Source organism: Schistocerca nitens, chromosome 8, assembly GCF_023898315.1.
Source record: "Schistocerca nitens isolate TAMUIC-IGC-003100 chromosome 8, iqSchNite1.1, whole genome shotgun sequence".
NCBI lineage: Eukaryota > Metazoa > Arthropoda > Insecta > Orthoptera > Acrididae > Schistocerca > Schistocerca nitens.
The window spans coordinates 22,543,180-22,555,872 of NC_064621.1; the positions used below are offsets into that span (position 1 = coordinate 22,543,180).

The following is a 12,693-nucleotide window of genomic DNA, read 5'->3' on the forward strand; positions in this document are numbered from 1 at the left end:
GAAGTAGGAACCAACGTTAGAAGACCCGGAATTGATTATAGGAAAAAAATGGTTCAAATGGTTCTGAGCACTATGGGACTTATGCTGCTACGGTCGCAGGTTCGAATCCTGCCTCGGGCATGGGTGTGTGTGATGTCCTTAGGTTAGTTAGGTTTAAGAAGTTCTAAGTTCTAGGGGACTGATGACCACAGCAGTTGAGTTCCATAGTGCTCAGAGCCATTTGAACTATGGGACTTAACTTCTCAGGTCATTAGTTCTCTAGAACTTAGAACTATTTAAACCTAACTAACCTAAGGACATCACACAAATCCATGCCCGAGGCAGGATTCGAACCTGCGACCGTAGCGGTTGCGCGGTTCCGGACTGTAGCGCCTAGAACCGCTCGGCCACTCCGGCCGCCGAATTGATTATAGACCTTACTTATTTAGTTGTCTTGACTACATACTTGAACACCCTCAATAATACGTTGCTAGGTGAGAAACAACGAATGTTAATGGAAAGCGTGGCCGCATTTAAAATCAGACTGTGGAAGGGTCAACTTCTGAAAAAAAAAAAAAAAGACGCCACCCATTTCGCTAAGCTCTCTGGTTTCAAAGAAAATCGAATTTTGACAATTGATTTCGGTGCTGGAAGAAATACAGGAACAGTTTTCAAATCGTGTTCAGAACACTGCCAACCACGCATCTGTTTTTGAGATGTTTTCAAGACCATTTGCCGTGTCAGTTGTTAGCACCCTTGTTCTTTGCCGATTGAGCTGATCGATTTGCAGTGTAATTATCGTTTAAAAGACAAATTCTATTACGTTAAAACTGATGAGGAGTACTACGAAAGTTTTCTCCAGGAAGAGTTTCCACGTCTCTGTAACGAGGGTGCAAAAGTGATATCCATGTTCGGATCAACTGATGTGAGTGAAAGATTTATTTCGATAATGAGTCTAAATAAGTAACGGTTACGAGGGAACCTGAGTGACGAAAATCTGATAAACTACCTCCGCCTTCCACCGGGCCGACAACTTGTACCAGATATTAGTTTTATTCATTATTCAGCTTACCAAAAACAATTAAATAATGACAAAAATTTTCTTTTGTTTCTCATATGTTTTGTTGAGAATTGTGGCTATGGATTGTCGGTAGAGGAGTCCTAGGTATTTTTTTCCTTTCACCTGCAGTTACGATAATTTATTCCATACTCAATGGCATGTTATAGAGACTGTTTATCTTTGCATCATCTTTTATATCTCACCTGAAATGTAAAAATTTTACATGGGACTATGTGGCTCACACAATATTACTGACGGAATGCAGTTGCAAACTCAACTTCCTTTTAATTTTTGGAGGTACATGCGCTTGTACCACTGTAACAGTATGATACCGCTCCTTCTGATATATAGCTTAAGTTTTTCGAATTATCTAATATGGCATAATATAAAACGCAGCCGCATGCAAGCCGCCGGCCGAAGTGGCCGCTGGTTCTGGCGCTGCAGTCTGGAACCGCGAGACCGCTACGGTCGCAGGTTCGAATCCTGCCTCGGGCATGGATGTGTGTGATGTCCTTATGTTAGTTAGGTTTAACTAGTTCTAAGTTCTAGGGGACTAATGACCTCAGCAGTTGAGTCCCATAGTGCTCAGAGCCATTTGAACCATTTTTGCAAGCCAATCTATCGACTAAGTGGCGTGCTTGCAGTTCCCCCATCGTTCGCGCTCAGACACCTTAGCGGGATGGTGGGGGAATTCGTGCACTGAGACGAGAGAGAGAACGGCCCGCCTGCCAGAGGGCCGCCCACGTGCAGGGTTTCTGGCCGCACCTGCTCTTCGTGTGTGAAACACCAACAAATACTGTGCGTTCTGCTACACTCTGTGCCAATCGCTTCTATGTTGTGTTTAAGGGGCTCCGGAAAGGCTCAAAATCATGAGAAGTTCAATTTTTACTTTTTTGCGTTTTCTGAATCTGCAGACTATTACCTTTTAATATATATATAATTTATTCAATTCCGAAGACTACAACTATTTTTAAATTTTTTTAAATGTGTTCTACATGGGCGTGACCCACTGTGGCGCTGTTAAACTGCTGTCAAATGGTGTTATTATTAACGTCCGTGTTCATCAGGTACATTTTAGTGATGTGAGATAAAGTATGTGTTGTGGCTAACCTGTGATGGTTCAATATATATCGCTGGTGTGATTGTCGATTGTTTCATGTTTATTTACTCTGTCGTTCTCTCGAAAATATTCATAATTAATTCTGTTTCTTGAGTCTCTGTTTTGTTGAAGTATAATAATGAGTAAAAGTAAAGTTATTAGAAATCCTCTGAAGGCTTTTAAGAAAAGGAGAAATGTTGGAAAGCCAAAGGTATGTGTTATTACTGTAAACAATAAAGACGATGAAAATCCCCAACATAGCTTGTGTCCCAAAGAAGAAGACAGTTGGTGTAAATATAACAAAGGATTGCTAACTGGTGAAGTGTACACTCATAAGCATAGTCTGCCTCATGCAATAATGGAGGTGATAAAACCTATTTTCAGAGACTTAGCAGCACCTGAACTGTTGAAAAAGTGTATTCACGGAAAATCTCAAAACCCCAATGAAAGCGTAAATAGTGTTATATGGTCGAGAATCCCCAAGACTGTATTTGTTGGAATAGAAACACTTCACTTTGGTGTGTATGATACTGTTGCGACTTTCAATGATGGCAACAATATAACGTGCAAGGTATTTAGAAATATGGGAATGAAGATAGGTTCTAACATGGTACGAGCGATGCTTGCTTTAGACAAGGAACGCCTTCGGGCTGCAGACAGGGCTGTAAAGAGTCTAGAAATACAAGCAAGAGTAAACAGGAGGAGGAACAAGGGGAAGCTGGAGGAGGAGTTTGCAGAGGATGAAGATAATCCATCCTATGGACCTAGAATGCACTAAAAAGTTAATCCAATCTTTGTCGCTCGATTCCCAAAACTTTTATTTTCTCATACTAATTACATGTTTTCTAAGGATCTTCCAAACATATTTGTTTCAAACTTTCAGTAAATGTTACACAGTACCTTCTGCATAATTTAACACAGCCTTTTTCCAAAAAACTGTATATTTTTGAATATATAAATAAAAATTGCAAAAAAATGTTGTGAATTTTCATTACAATTGAAAAAAAATCATCTTTAATAACTGAACTAAAATTTTGTAAAATCCCTGTGTTAAGTTGTAGCCCATATTCCAATAAATAATCTGTAAAAAGTTCAACTTCCTACCTCAAATACTTTGTGAGGAAAGATGTAATTTATAAGCGTTATTTTAACATTGCAAGTATAGGGCGTTCCGGAGCCCCTTAACAATGTTCTGCAGTTTGTCTACTGGGGCAGGAAGAATACATGAAAATAACTGACCTTCGGACAATCAAGACAAGCAAAGATTATAAACTACGTTCTGTCTGCTTATAGTTTTAATTATTTACCTGTAAGATATATGAAAATTGACAACACAAGTGTTATATAAAAGCTGGAGAAATATGTTTTTCTCGCTCCAGGTCTTATTCTCCACAATACTGTCAAATATAGATATTACCAAATTAGGACTGTTTCCTACAAATAATCTTTTGCTGCAGATCTTTAGAAAAAGAAGCACTGTATCGATCAGACTTAAACAACTCTGTATTACAGTAAATACTACTTTAAGTGAAGTTAATGCGTTATCTGTGCACAAAAAAAAGAAGAAGAAAAAGAAAATGAAAATGGAAGAGGTCAAAGTCGTACAGTAATTACTCCTTCAAATGCAATTAATGGCCGGCCGATGTGGCCGAGCGGTTCTAGGCGCTACAGTCCGGAACCGCGCGATCGCTACGGTCGCAGGTTCGAATCCTGCCTCGGGCATGGATGTGTGTGTTGTCCTTAGGTTAGTTAAGTTTAAGTAATTCTAAGTTGTAGGGGACTGATGACTTCAGCAGTTAAGTCCCATAGTGCTCAGAACCATTTTTTTGCTATTAATTTGTTATGTGAGTGCAAAAGTAAACTGGAAATAGAAGAGGTCGAAGTTAAAAAATGCAAACTGGAGCATTTGGCAAAACCAAGTACAATTAGGGGAAGAATAATCTGCTACTAAAAAAAAATCCAATTTCGGTGTGCACGTAAGTCTAACTAATTATTTTAAATAAAGTATATGGGAAAACCTGAATATAACAGGATGGATACAAGACATCAACATGTACTGTAAATATAAACGAAAATTGCCCATATGTGGAGTACTCACAGAAAATGATGGATCCAAGAAACTTTACAATTAGATGATACACGCAAAATCTTTTTGTAAATCTCCATCCCTACCCGGAATTGCTTAAAATGATGGTTACATTGTATGTAAATGTGATGGTCTCTATATTGTACATCTAGTAACAGAAAAGCTATTTACACAGTTAAAAATAGATGGAATAACTACATTTAATGGTAACTGGTTTGCCAAAGTGGTAGACATAAAGTTCTATATGGTAATTGAGCTATAATATGGGAAAGAGCTGACACCTTACACCGGAGAGGATGTGGAATTCCGTAACAACATGATTGTGCGATAAATAAAAGGAAAATTAAAACTGTCGAATGCTGTTAGAATTGCTGTACTGGGTGTCCACAAGCAATGTGTCTGGCGTTGGGCAGATTACAGTACAAGGGAAACAGGCTCCGATCACCACATACGTTACATCCTGATCATTGGACTCTGACACATGGTGTATCAGTTTTGGCTAAAATAAGATGCGTATTTGATAAATAATACAGATATTTTAGACATGGAAATAACACTGTAACACCTAATTTGAAGATCCATTTATGCCTTGCACCAAGTTGGTACAAATTAATATCGAAATAAAATTGAGTTTTTGTGTAGTATGTACTACCTTAATCTGCGAGTTACTCGAGAAATGACATTAATCAAGCGACACGTGTTTTGTACTGTTATAGAACAAATATTTACGTGTTTTGATAAATAATACAGACGATTTAGAAGTGGAAATAACATGTGGCACTTAATTTGGGGGTCAATTGTGTCTTTTCACCAAGCGGATACATAGATCGAACCACAGTTGAGATTTGGTGCCAACTGTAGCTTGATCTGTAAATTACACCAGTAACCCCGATAAAAGAGCCATGTCTGCTTTGTGTTGGTAAAGTGCAGGCTAATAGTGCAGGCAATTTGTGGTTTCTTGAAGGTGCCATCTTACTTTAGTACAAAGTTCGAACCATTGTTGTTGCTGAGTGTACTTAATCTGTAGGTGAGATCAGTAGTGTCAATAAGTAAGCCACTTGTGTTTTATGGTGTTATGGAACAAAACATCACGTATTTTGGTAAATCATACTGACAAAATTTTTGTTTTCTTTAAAGTGTTGTTACAATGACTGAACCAATTCGTTAGGAGACGTATCTTGACCCTTAAGTTATTCCATTAGTGCCAATAAGTCAGCCACGTGTGTTTTTTTACTGTTATAGAGCAATAATACAGACAATTTAGATGTGAGGATAACATCGTGACATTTAATTTGAGGGTCTATTATGCCTTCCACCAAGTGGGTACAAAGATCGAGGAACAGTTTTGTTCGGGTGCAAAGCGTAATTTAATCTGCCAGTAGCCCCAGCAATGCCAATATCTTTACATATTTTGATAAATAATATAGAGTATTTAGACATGAAAATAACATCGCGGCACTTAGTTCAAGGGAGTCTATTGTGCCTTGAACCGAGGGAGTGCAAAGATTGAACAACAGTCGTGTTTGGACATCAAGTGTGGTACAGAGAATAAGATGGCCTGTTCTGTGGTACAAACTGATTGGCTGGCTCCTTTTTAATGTCTGTAAGATACTGGGCTATGACTGGAAGAGCAAGATGTATGTTTGTGTGTGTGTGTGTGTGTGAGAGAGAGAGAGAGAGAGAAGCTCTCTGATGATTGGGAGAGCAATGGTATATATACACTCCTGGAAATTGAAATAAGAACACTGTGAATTCATTGTCCCAGGAAGGGGAAACTTTATTGACACATTCCTGGGGTCAGATACATCACATGATCACACTGACAGAACCACAGGCACATAGACACAGGCAACAGAGCATGCACAATGTCGGCACTAGTACAGTGTATATCCACCTTTCGCAGCAATGCAGGCTGCTATTCTCCCATGGAGACGATCGTAGAGATGCTGGATGTAGTCCTGTGGAACGGCTTGCCATGCCATTTCCACCTGGCGCCTCAGTTGGACCAGCGTTCGTGCTGGACGTGCAGACCGCGTGAGACGACGCTTCATCCAGTCCCAAACATGCTCAATCGGGGACAGATCCGGAGATCTTGCTGGCCAGGGTAGTTGACTTACACCTTCTAGAGCACGTTGGGTGTCACGGGATACATGCGGACGTGCATTGTCCTGTTGCAACAGCACGTTCCCTTGCCGGTCTAGGAATGGTAGAGCGATGGGTTCGATGACGGTTTGGATGTACCGTGCACTATTCAGTGTCCCCTCGACGATCACCAGTGGTGTACGGCCAGTGTAGGAGATCGCTCCCCACACCATGATGCCGGGTGTTGGCCCTGTGTGCCTCGGTCGTATGCAGTCCTGATTGTGGCGCTCACCTGCACGGCGCCAAACACGCATACGACCATCATTGGCACCAAGGCAGAAGCGACTCTCATCGCTGAAGACGACACGTCTCCATTCGTCCCTCCATTCACGCCTGTCGCGACACCACTGGAGGCGGGCTGCACGATGTTGGGGCGTGAGCGGAAGACGGCCTAACGGTGTGCGGGACCGTAGCCCAGCTTCATGGAGACGGTTGCGAATGGTCCTCGCCGATACCCCAGGAGCAACAGTGTCCCTAATTTGCTGGGAAGTGGCGGTGCGGTCCCCTACGGCACTGCGTAGGATCCTACGGTCTTGGCGTGCATCCGTGCGTCGCTGCGGTCCGGTCCCAGGTCGACGGGCACGTGCACCTTCCGCCGACCACTGGCGACAACATCGATGTACTGTGGAGACCTCACGCCCCACGTGTTGAGCAATTCGGCGGTACGTCCACCCGGCCTCCCGCATGCCCACTATACGCCCTCGCTCAAAGTCCGTCAACTGCACATACGGTTCACGTCCACGCTGTCGCGGCATGCTACCAGTGTTAAAGACTGCGATGGAGCTCCGTATGCCACGGCAAACTGGCTGACACTGACGGCGGCGGTGCACAAATGCTGCGCAGCTAGGGCCATTCGACGGCCAACACCGCGGTTCCTGGTGTGTCCGCTGTGCCGTGCGTGTGATCAGCCCTCTCGCAGTGTCCGGAGCAAGTATGGTGGGTCTGACACACCGGTGTCAATGTGTTCTTTTTTCCATTTCCAGGAGTATATATATATATTCAGTGGAATGTCACATAATTTGTGAGGTGATTCTGCATGTAAAAATCAACCGAAAAAGTTTTATGAACATGTGGCCGATTTTTGATCAATCAGAAGTGGAGTGCATTGAAGACCACATACATCTATGAATGAAGATGAAGACAAGTGTGAATATTACTTATCGAAATGCTGTCTGGTGGACAGAATAATATTGGGACAGATGACTGATCAATCTTATTACCAGAAGTGTGGTGGTTCTTCAAAATATGGCAGCACTGTGACGTCACACTGAGACAACAAGTGCAAGTGTATACGGTGTGCAATCGTGGATTGGATCAGTGAGCAGTCGTGAGTGTCATGCTTGAGTGTTGTTTAATTGTGTCCTGTGTTCGTGAATACCAACATGCAGCGTGCAGAATTCGCAGACATTTTGTTTGTGTCCAGGTGCTGTAATGACAGAGCCTGTACGGCTGTGACTGAATACCATAGATGTTTCCCTGATCGACGAACCCTATGTGCCAGGGTATTTCCCAGGGTTTTTCAAAAATTATGTGGATCTGGAACACTACCCAGCGTACACACATCATCAGAACGTGAGGCCATCCAGATAGTTGTTGAAAGGGAAGACAGTATTGCAACAGTACAATGGAATCTCACCACCAGTACACACTGAATTAGCCACCAGCTCGATATTCCACAAATACGAGTGTGACATACAGTACATTACATTCTGAGGGCCCGTACCGAGTTCAAAAATGGTTCAAATGGCTCTGAGCACTATGGGACTCAACATCTTAGGTCATAAGTCCCCTAGAACTTAGAACTACTTAAACCTAACTAACCTAAGGACATCACACACACCCATGCCCGAGGCAGGATTCGAACCTGCGACCGTAGCAGTCCCGCGGTTCCGGACTGCAGCGCCAGAACCGCTAGACCACCGCGGCCGGCCCCGTACCGAGTTCCTGCGCAACATCTGCATCCAGGTGACTCAGCAAGCACACAGCAATTTTCGGAATGACTAGCTGTGCACAGAGATATTGTGCAATATACTTTATTTACAGATGAGGCTGCATTTACAGGCAGTGGTATCATGAACAGGTGCAATTCTCATAAATGTGCAATGGAGAACCCACATGACAATAGTGAAACAAGATTCCAAGTTAAGTTCTCAGTGAACATCTGGGGTGGTATGATTGATGACTTGGTGATAGGGCCTATGTTCCTACCAGATCACATGACAACTGTAGCATAAGAACGTTGCTGACAGAAGACCGGCCTGCCCTTTGAAAGACGTGACATCAGAACAACGGCGGCAAATGTACCTGCAACATGATGGATCACTGACTCACTGTACCAGACAAGTATCCCAGCATCTGAATAACACATTTCCTCAACGGTGGATCGGCCGTGGCGGACACATTAACTGGACTGCCAGATCACCCGACCTAACCCCATTACACTTCTGTTCATGGGACTAGTTAAAGGGTGATGTTATGATACGAAAGTGGATACACGTGGAGAACTTGTTGCTCACATCACCAATCCTATTGCTGGCAACTAAGCCCGCCGATATGATGTTCGTCGTGTAACGCAACACACACTTGCCAATGTGTTGAGAATTGCATTGAGATGGGTGGGGGACTTCTTGAACACTTCTTATACGATGGATCATTCATCTGTACCCATATTAGCTTGTCTTCACTTAAAACTTCCGGGCTGATAGGCCGTGGTCGAAGTATAATACTCTCTCCTGACGTTTCGTCTCCGACTGCGGGAGACATCCTCGGAGGTCAGTTCGCCGCTTGACCTCCGAGGATGTCTCCCGCAGTCGGAGACGAAACGTCAGGAGAGAGTTTTATACTTCGACCACGACCTATCAGCCCGGAAGTTTTAAGTGAAGACAATACCGGCCGTGAAAGCTTACATTGTATGATCATATTATTCTGTGTCCTCATAATCGTTCATTGATGTGTGGACTCTTCAAACAACTCCAGTTCCATTAACAATCGAAAATCGGACACATGTTCATAGGACTTTTTCGGTTTATTTTCAAATGTGCAGTCAGCTCACAAATTATGTGACTTTCCTCCTGAAACACCTTGTGTGTGTGTGTGTGTGTGTGTGTGTGTGTGTGTGTGTGTGTGTACGTGCGCCATGCACCAACTCCCAGCCCCTCCCCTGCCCCTCCTCTCGACAGCCAACACCTAGCCTGCACTTGCGTACAGATGACCCGGGCGTGTCACATGACGAGGCTGGTACTTAGATGGTGCGGCAGTAAGCTTATAAATCGTGGGGAGGATCCCCATAGACATAGTGATAATGTACATTTTACCTTTCTTCAGTCTGTCTTGTAAGATAAGTTATAGGGTCAGCATTACCTTCATGAATGAACCTATTCTAAGACATACCTTTATCAGGAGGCTCTTTCCTTTTAATACACTTCCGGCCATTAAAATTGCTACACCAGGAAGAAATGCAGATGATAAACGGGTATTCATTGGACAAATATATTATACTAGAACTGACATGTAATTAAATTTTCACGCAATTTGGGTGCATAGATCCTGAGAAATCAGTACCCAGAATAACCACCTCTGGCCGTAATAACGGCCTTGATACGCCTGGGCATTGAGTCAAACAGAGCTTGGATGGCGTGTACAGGTATAGCTGCCCATGCAGCTTCAACATGATACCACAGTTCATCAAGAGTAGTGACTGGCGTATTGTGACGAGCCAGTTGCTCGGCCACCATTGACCAGGCGTTTTCAATTGGAGAGAGATCTGGAGAATGTGCTGGTCAGGGCAGCAGTCGAACATTTTCTGTATCCAGAAAGGCCAGTACAGGACCTGCAACATGCGGTCGTGCATTATCCTGCTGAAATGTAGGGTTTCGCAGGGATCGAATGAAGGGTAGAGCGAATGAAGGGTAGAGCCACGGGTTGTAACACATCTGAAATGTAACGTCCACTGTTCAAAGTGCCGTCAATGCGAACAAGAGGTGAGCGAGACGTGCAACCAATGGCACCCCATACCATCACACCGGGTGATACGCCAGTATGGCGATGACGAATACACGCTTCCAATGTGCGTTCACTGCTATGTCGCCAAACACGGATGCGACTATCATGATGCTGTAAACAGAACCTGGATTCATTCGAAAAAATGACGTTTTGCCATTCGTGCACCCAGGTTCGTCGTTGAGTACACCATCGCAGGCGCTCCTGTTTGTGATGCAGCGCCAAGGGTTACCGCAGCCATGGTCTCCAAGCTGATAGTCCATGCTGCTGCAAACGTCGTCGAACTGTTCGTGCAGATGGTTGTTGTCTTGCAAACGTCCCCATCTGTTGACTCAGGGATCGAGACGTGGCTGCACGATCCGTTACAGCCATGCGGATAAGATGCCTGTCATCTCGACTGCTAGTGATACGAGGCCGTTGGGATTCAGCACGGCGTTCCGTATTACCCTCCTGAACCCACCGATTCCATATTCTGCTAACAGCCATTGGACCTCGACCAACGCGAGCAGCAATGACGCGATACAATAAACTGCAATTGCGATAGGCTGCAGTCTGACCTTTATCAAAGCCGAAAACGTGATGGTACGCGTTTCTCCTCCTTACACGAGGCGTCACAACAACGTTTCACCAGGCAACGCCGGTCAACTGCTGTTGTTGTAGGTGTCGCCACCGGCGCCAACCTTGTGTGAACGCCCTGAAAAGCTGATCATTTGCATACCACAGCATCTTCTTCCTGTCGGTTAATTTCCGCGTCTGTAGCACGTCATCTTCGTGGTGTAGCAATTTTAATGGCCAGTAGTGTACTTACTAATGCTGTCAAATTGATCAAGTCATCCACTTTACTCAGAACGCATATAATAAAAAAACACTTATTTATACACTAGGCCTCCATTTTTTTGTCATATTTTCCGAAAGATAAATTAAAGTTGCTCCTATCCCCAAGTTTCTGACTAAGGTTTTCGGGAATTTTTCTTGGTTGTAAAGCAGACACCAGCAGGCAATCCTCTTTCAAACGATCTCAGTTGGGACTCCATATGCCCACCTGGTATTTTACTGAAAAGTCCCTGACTCAACAGTGGGTTACTATTTGAACAGCTCTGTCTATATAGAGAATGAAAAAATATGTGTCAAATAACATGTCTAACTTTCTTCTAAACTGTAGCATGTCATGTCATACATTTTTATGTTATTGTTGGAGGCTAACTGTGGTATTATACTAACTTTTTATATTTAAAATCTTAATGCTAAGTATAGATATAGAAGGAAATAAATAAGAAAAAATTACAAAATTGTGCTCAAATGTCGGCCGTTCATTCCCTGCCACAAGCGCATGAACATGTGTGCATGCACATGCTTTCAACAACAGTGAAATTAATAATAAACTTAAACACGGGTTTCCTTTCGTTCCGTGCCTGCCTCGGAAAAATTAGGGTTTCGGCACACTTACTACAGTTTCTTTTCTGGTGGTAGCCTCTTAATAATAAAAAACTAATTACGATTATGTGTAGTGACCAGTTGTTAAGTAAGATGAAACGACTCACCGACACACTGGCCCGAGTGCAGGTTCTTGATGAAGCCTTCGTCACACTCGAGGTGTGAGGGGCACTTCTCGCAGGGGTGTCCCCAGGCGACTCCCACGGTGGCGCAGCACAGCTGGCGCGTGCACACCACGCCCTCCAGCTGCCCTTGGCACATGTCGTTCCGCACACGCGTGAAGCACGGCCCAGTCCGGTAGTCTGCATCAGGCATTGCACAGTCAGTTGCTGATTCTACTTGCAGCAGTCCACTCTCATCAAGTAATTGGACATAAAGAATTATAAATAAGTACTGTTATTTTGGTGAAGACTACCTTCCCTGTCTGTTTGTCGTGGAGTCGCCATAAATGGGAAGAAATTAACGGTAGTGTTACCTTCACCCATTAGTTATCAACAGATCTGTTACTACGATTATGACATAATTTCTTACCAGCGGACCTATTAAAGCCGATTGATGTGTGTCTAAAAGACGACTACGCACGGGTATCACAAGTGACTATCAAGTCACTGCGTTCTCTCCTTATTTAGAAAACTTGGAAAGCTATAGGTAATGGCTTTCAGATAGGTGCTGTTGTTCTTGACTTTCATAAGTCTTTTAGTTTAATTCAACACTATCTCTTACAGACAGTGTATCCAATCAGATACGTGACTGGATCAAGAACTTCGTGGCATACAGAACCCAGCACACCGTTTTCATTATTAGTAGCCACTGGAAGTGAATGGAACAATGCGAGAGAAATCAATAGTAAATAACGTTGATATGATGCCTTGGTATTACTGTTTAAAGCTGTAA

At 43.4% G+C, this 12,693-nt stretch overlaps 1 protein-coding gene across 1 annotated transcript in view; it reads right to left on the bottom strand.

Annotated features, from left to right (window-relative positions):
- The window catches only part of LOC126198519 (fibrillin-2-like), a 732,236-nt gene that overhangs the window by 414,419 nt on the left and 305,124 nt on the right, over positions 1–12,693 (bottom strand). Inside the window, exon 7 of the mRNA XM_049934905.1 lies at positions 11,907–12,101. Within this exon, the coding sequence (XP_049790862.1) occupies positions 11,907–12,101 (195 nt within the window). The remainder of the gene's footprint in view (positions 1–11,906; positions 12,102–12,693) is intronic.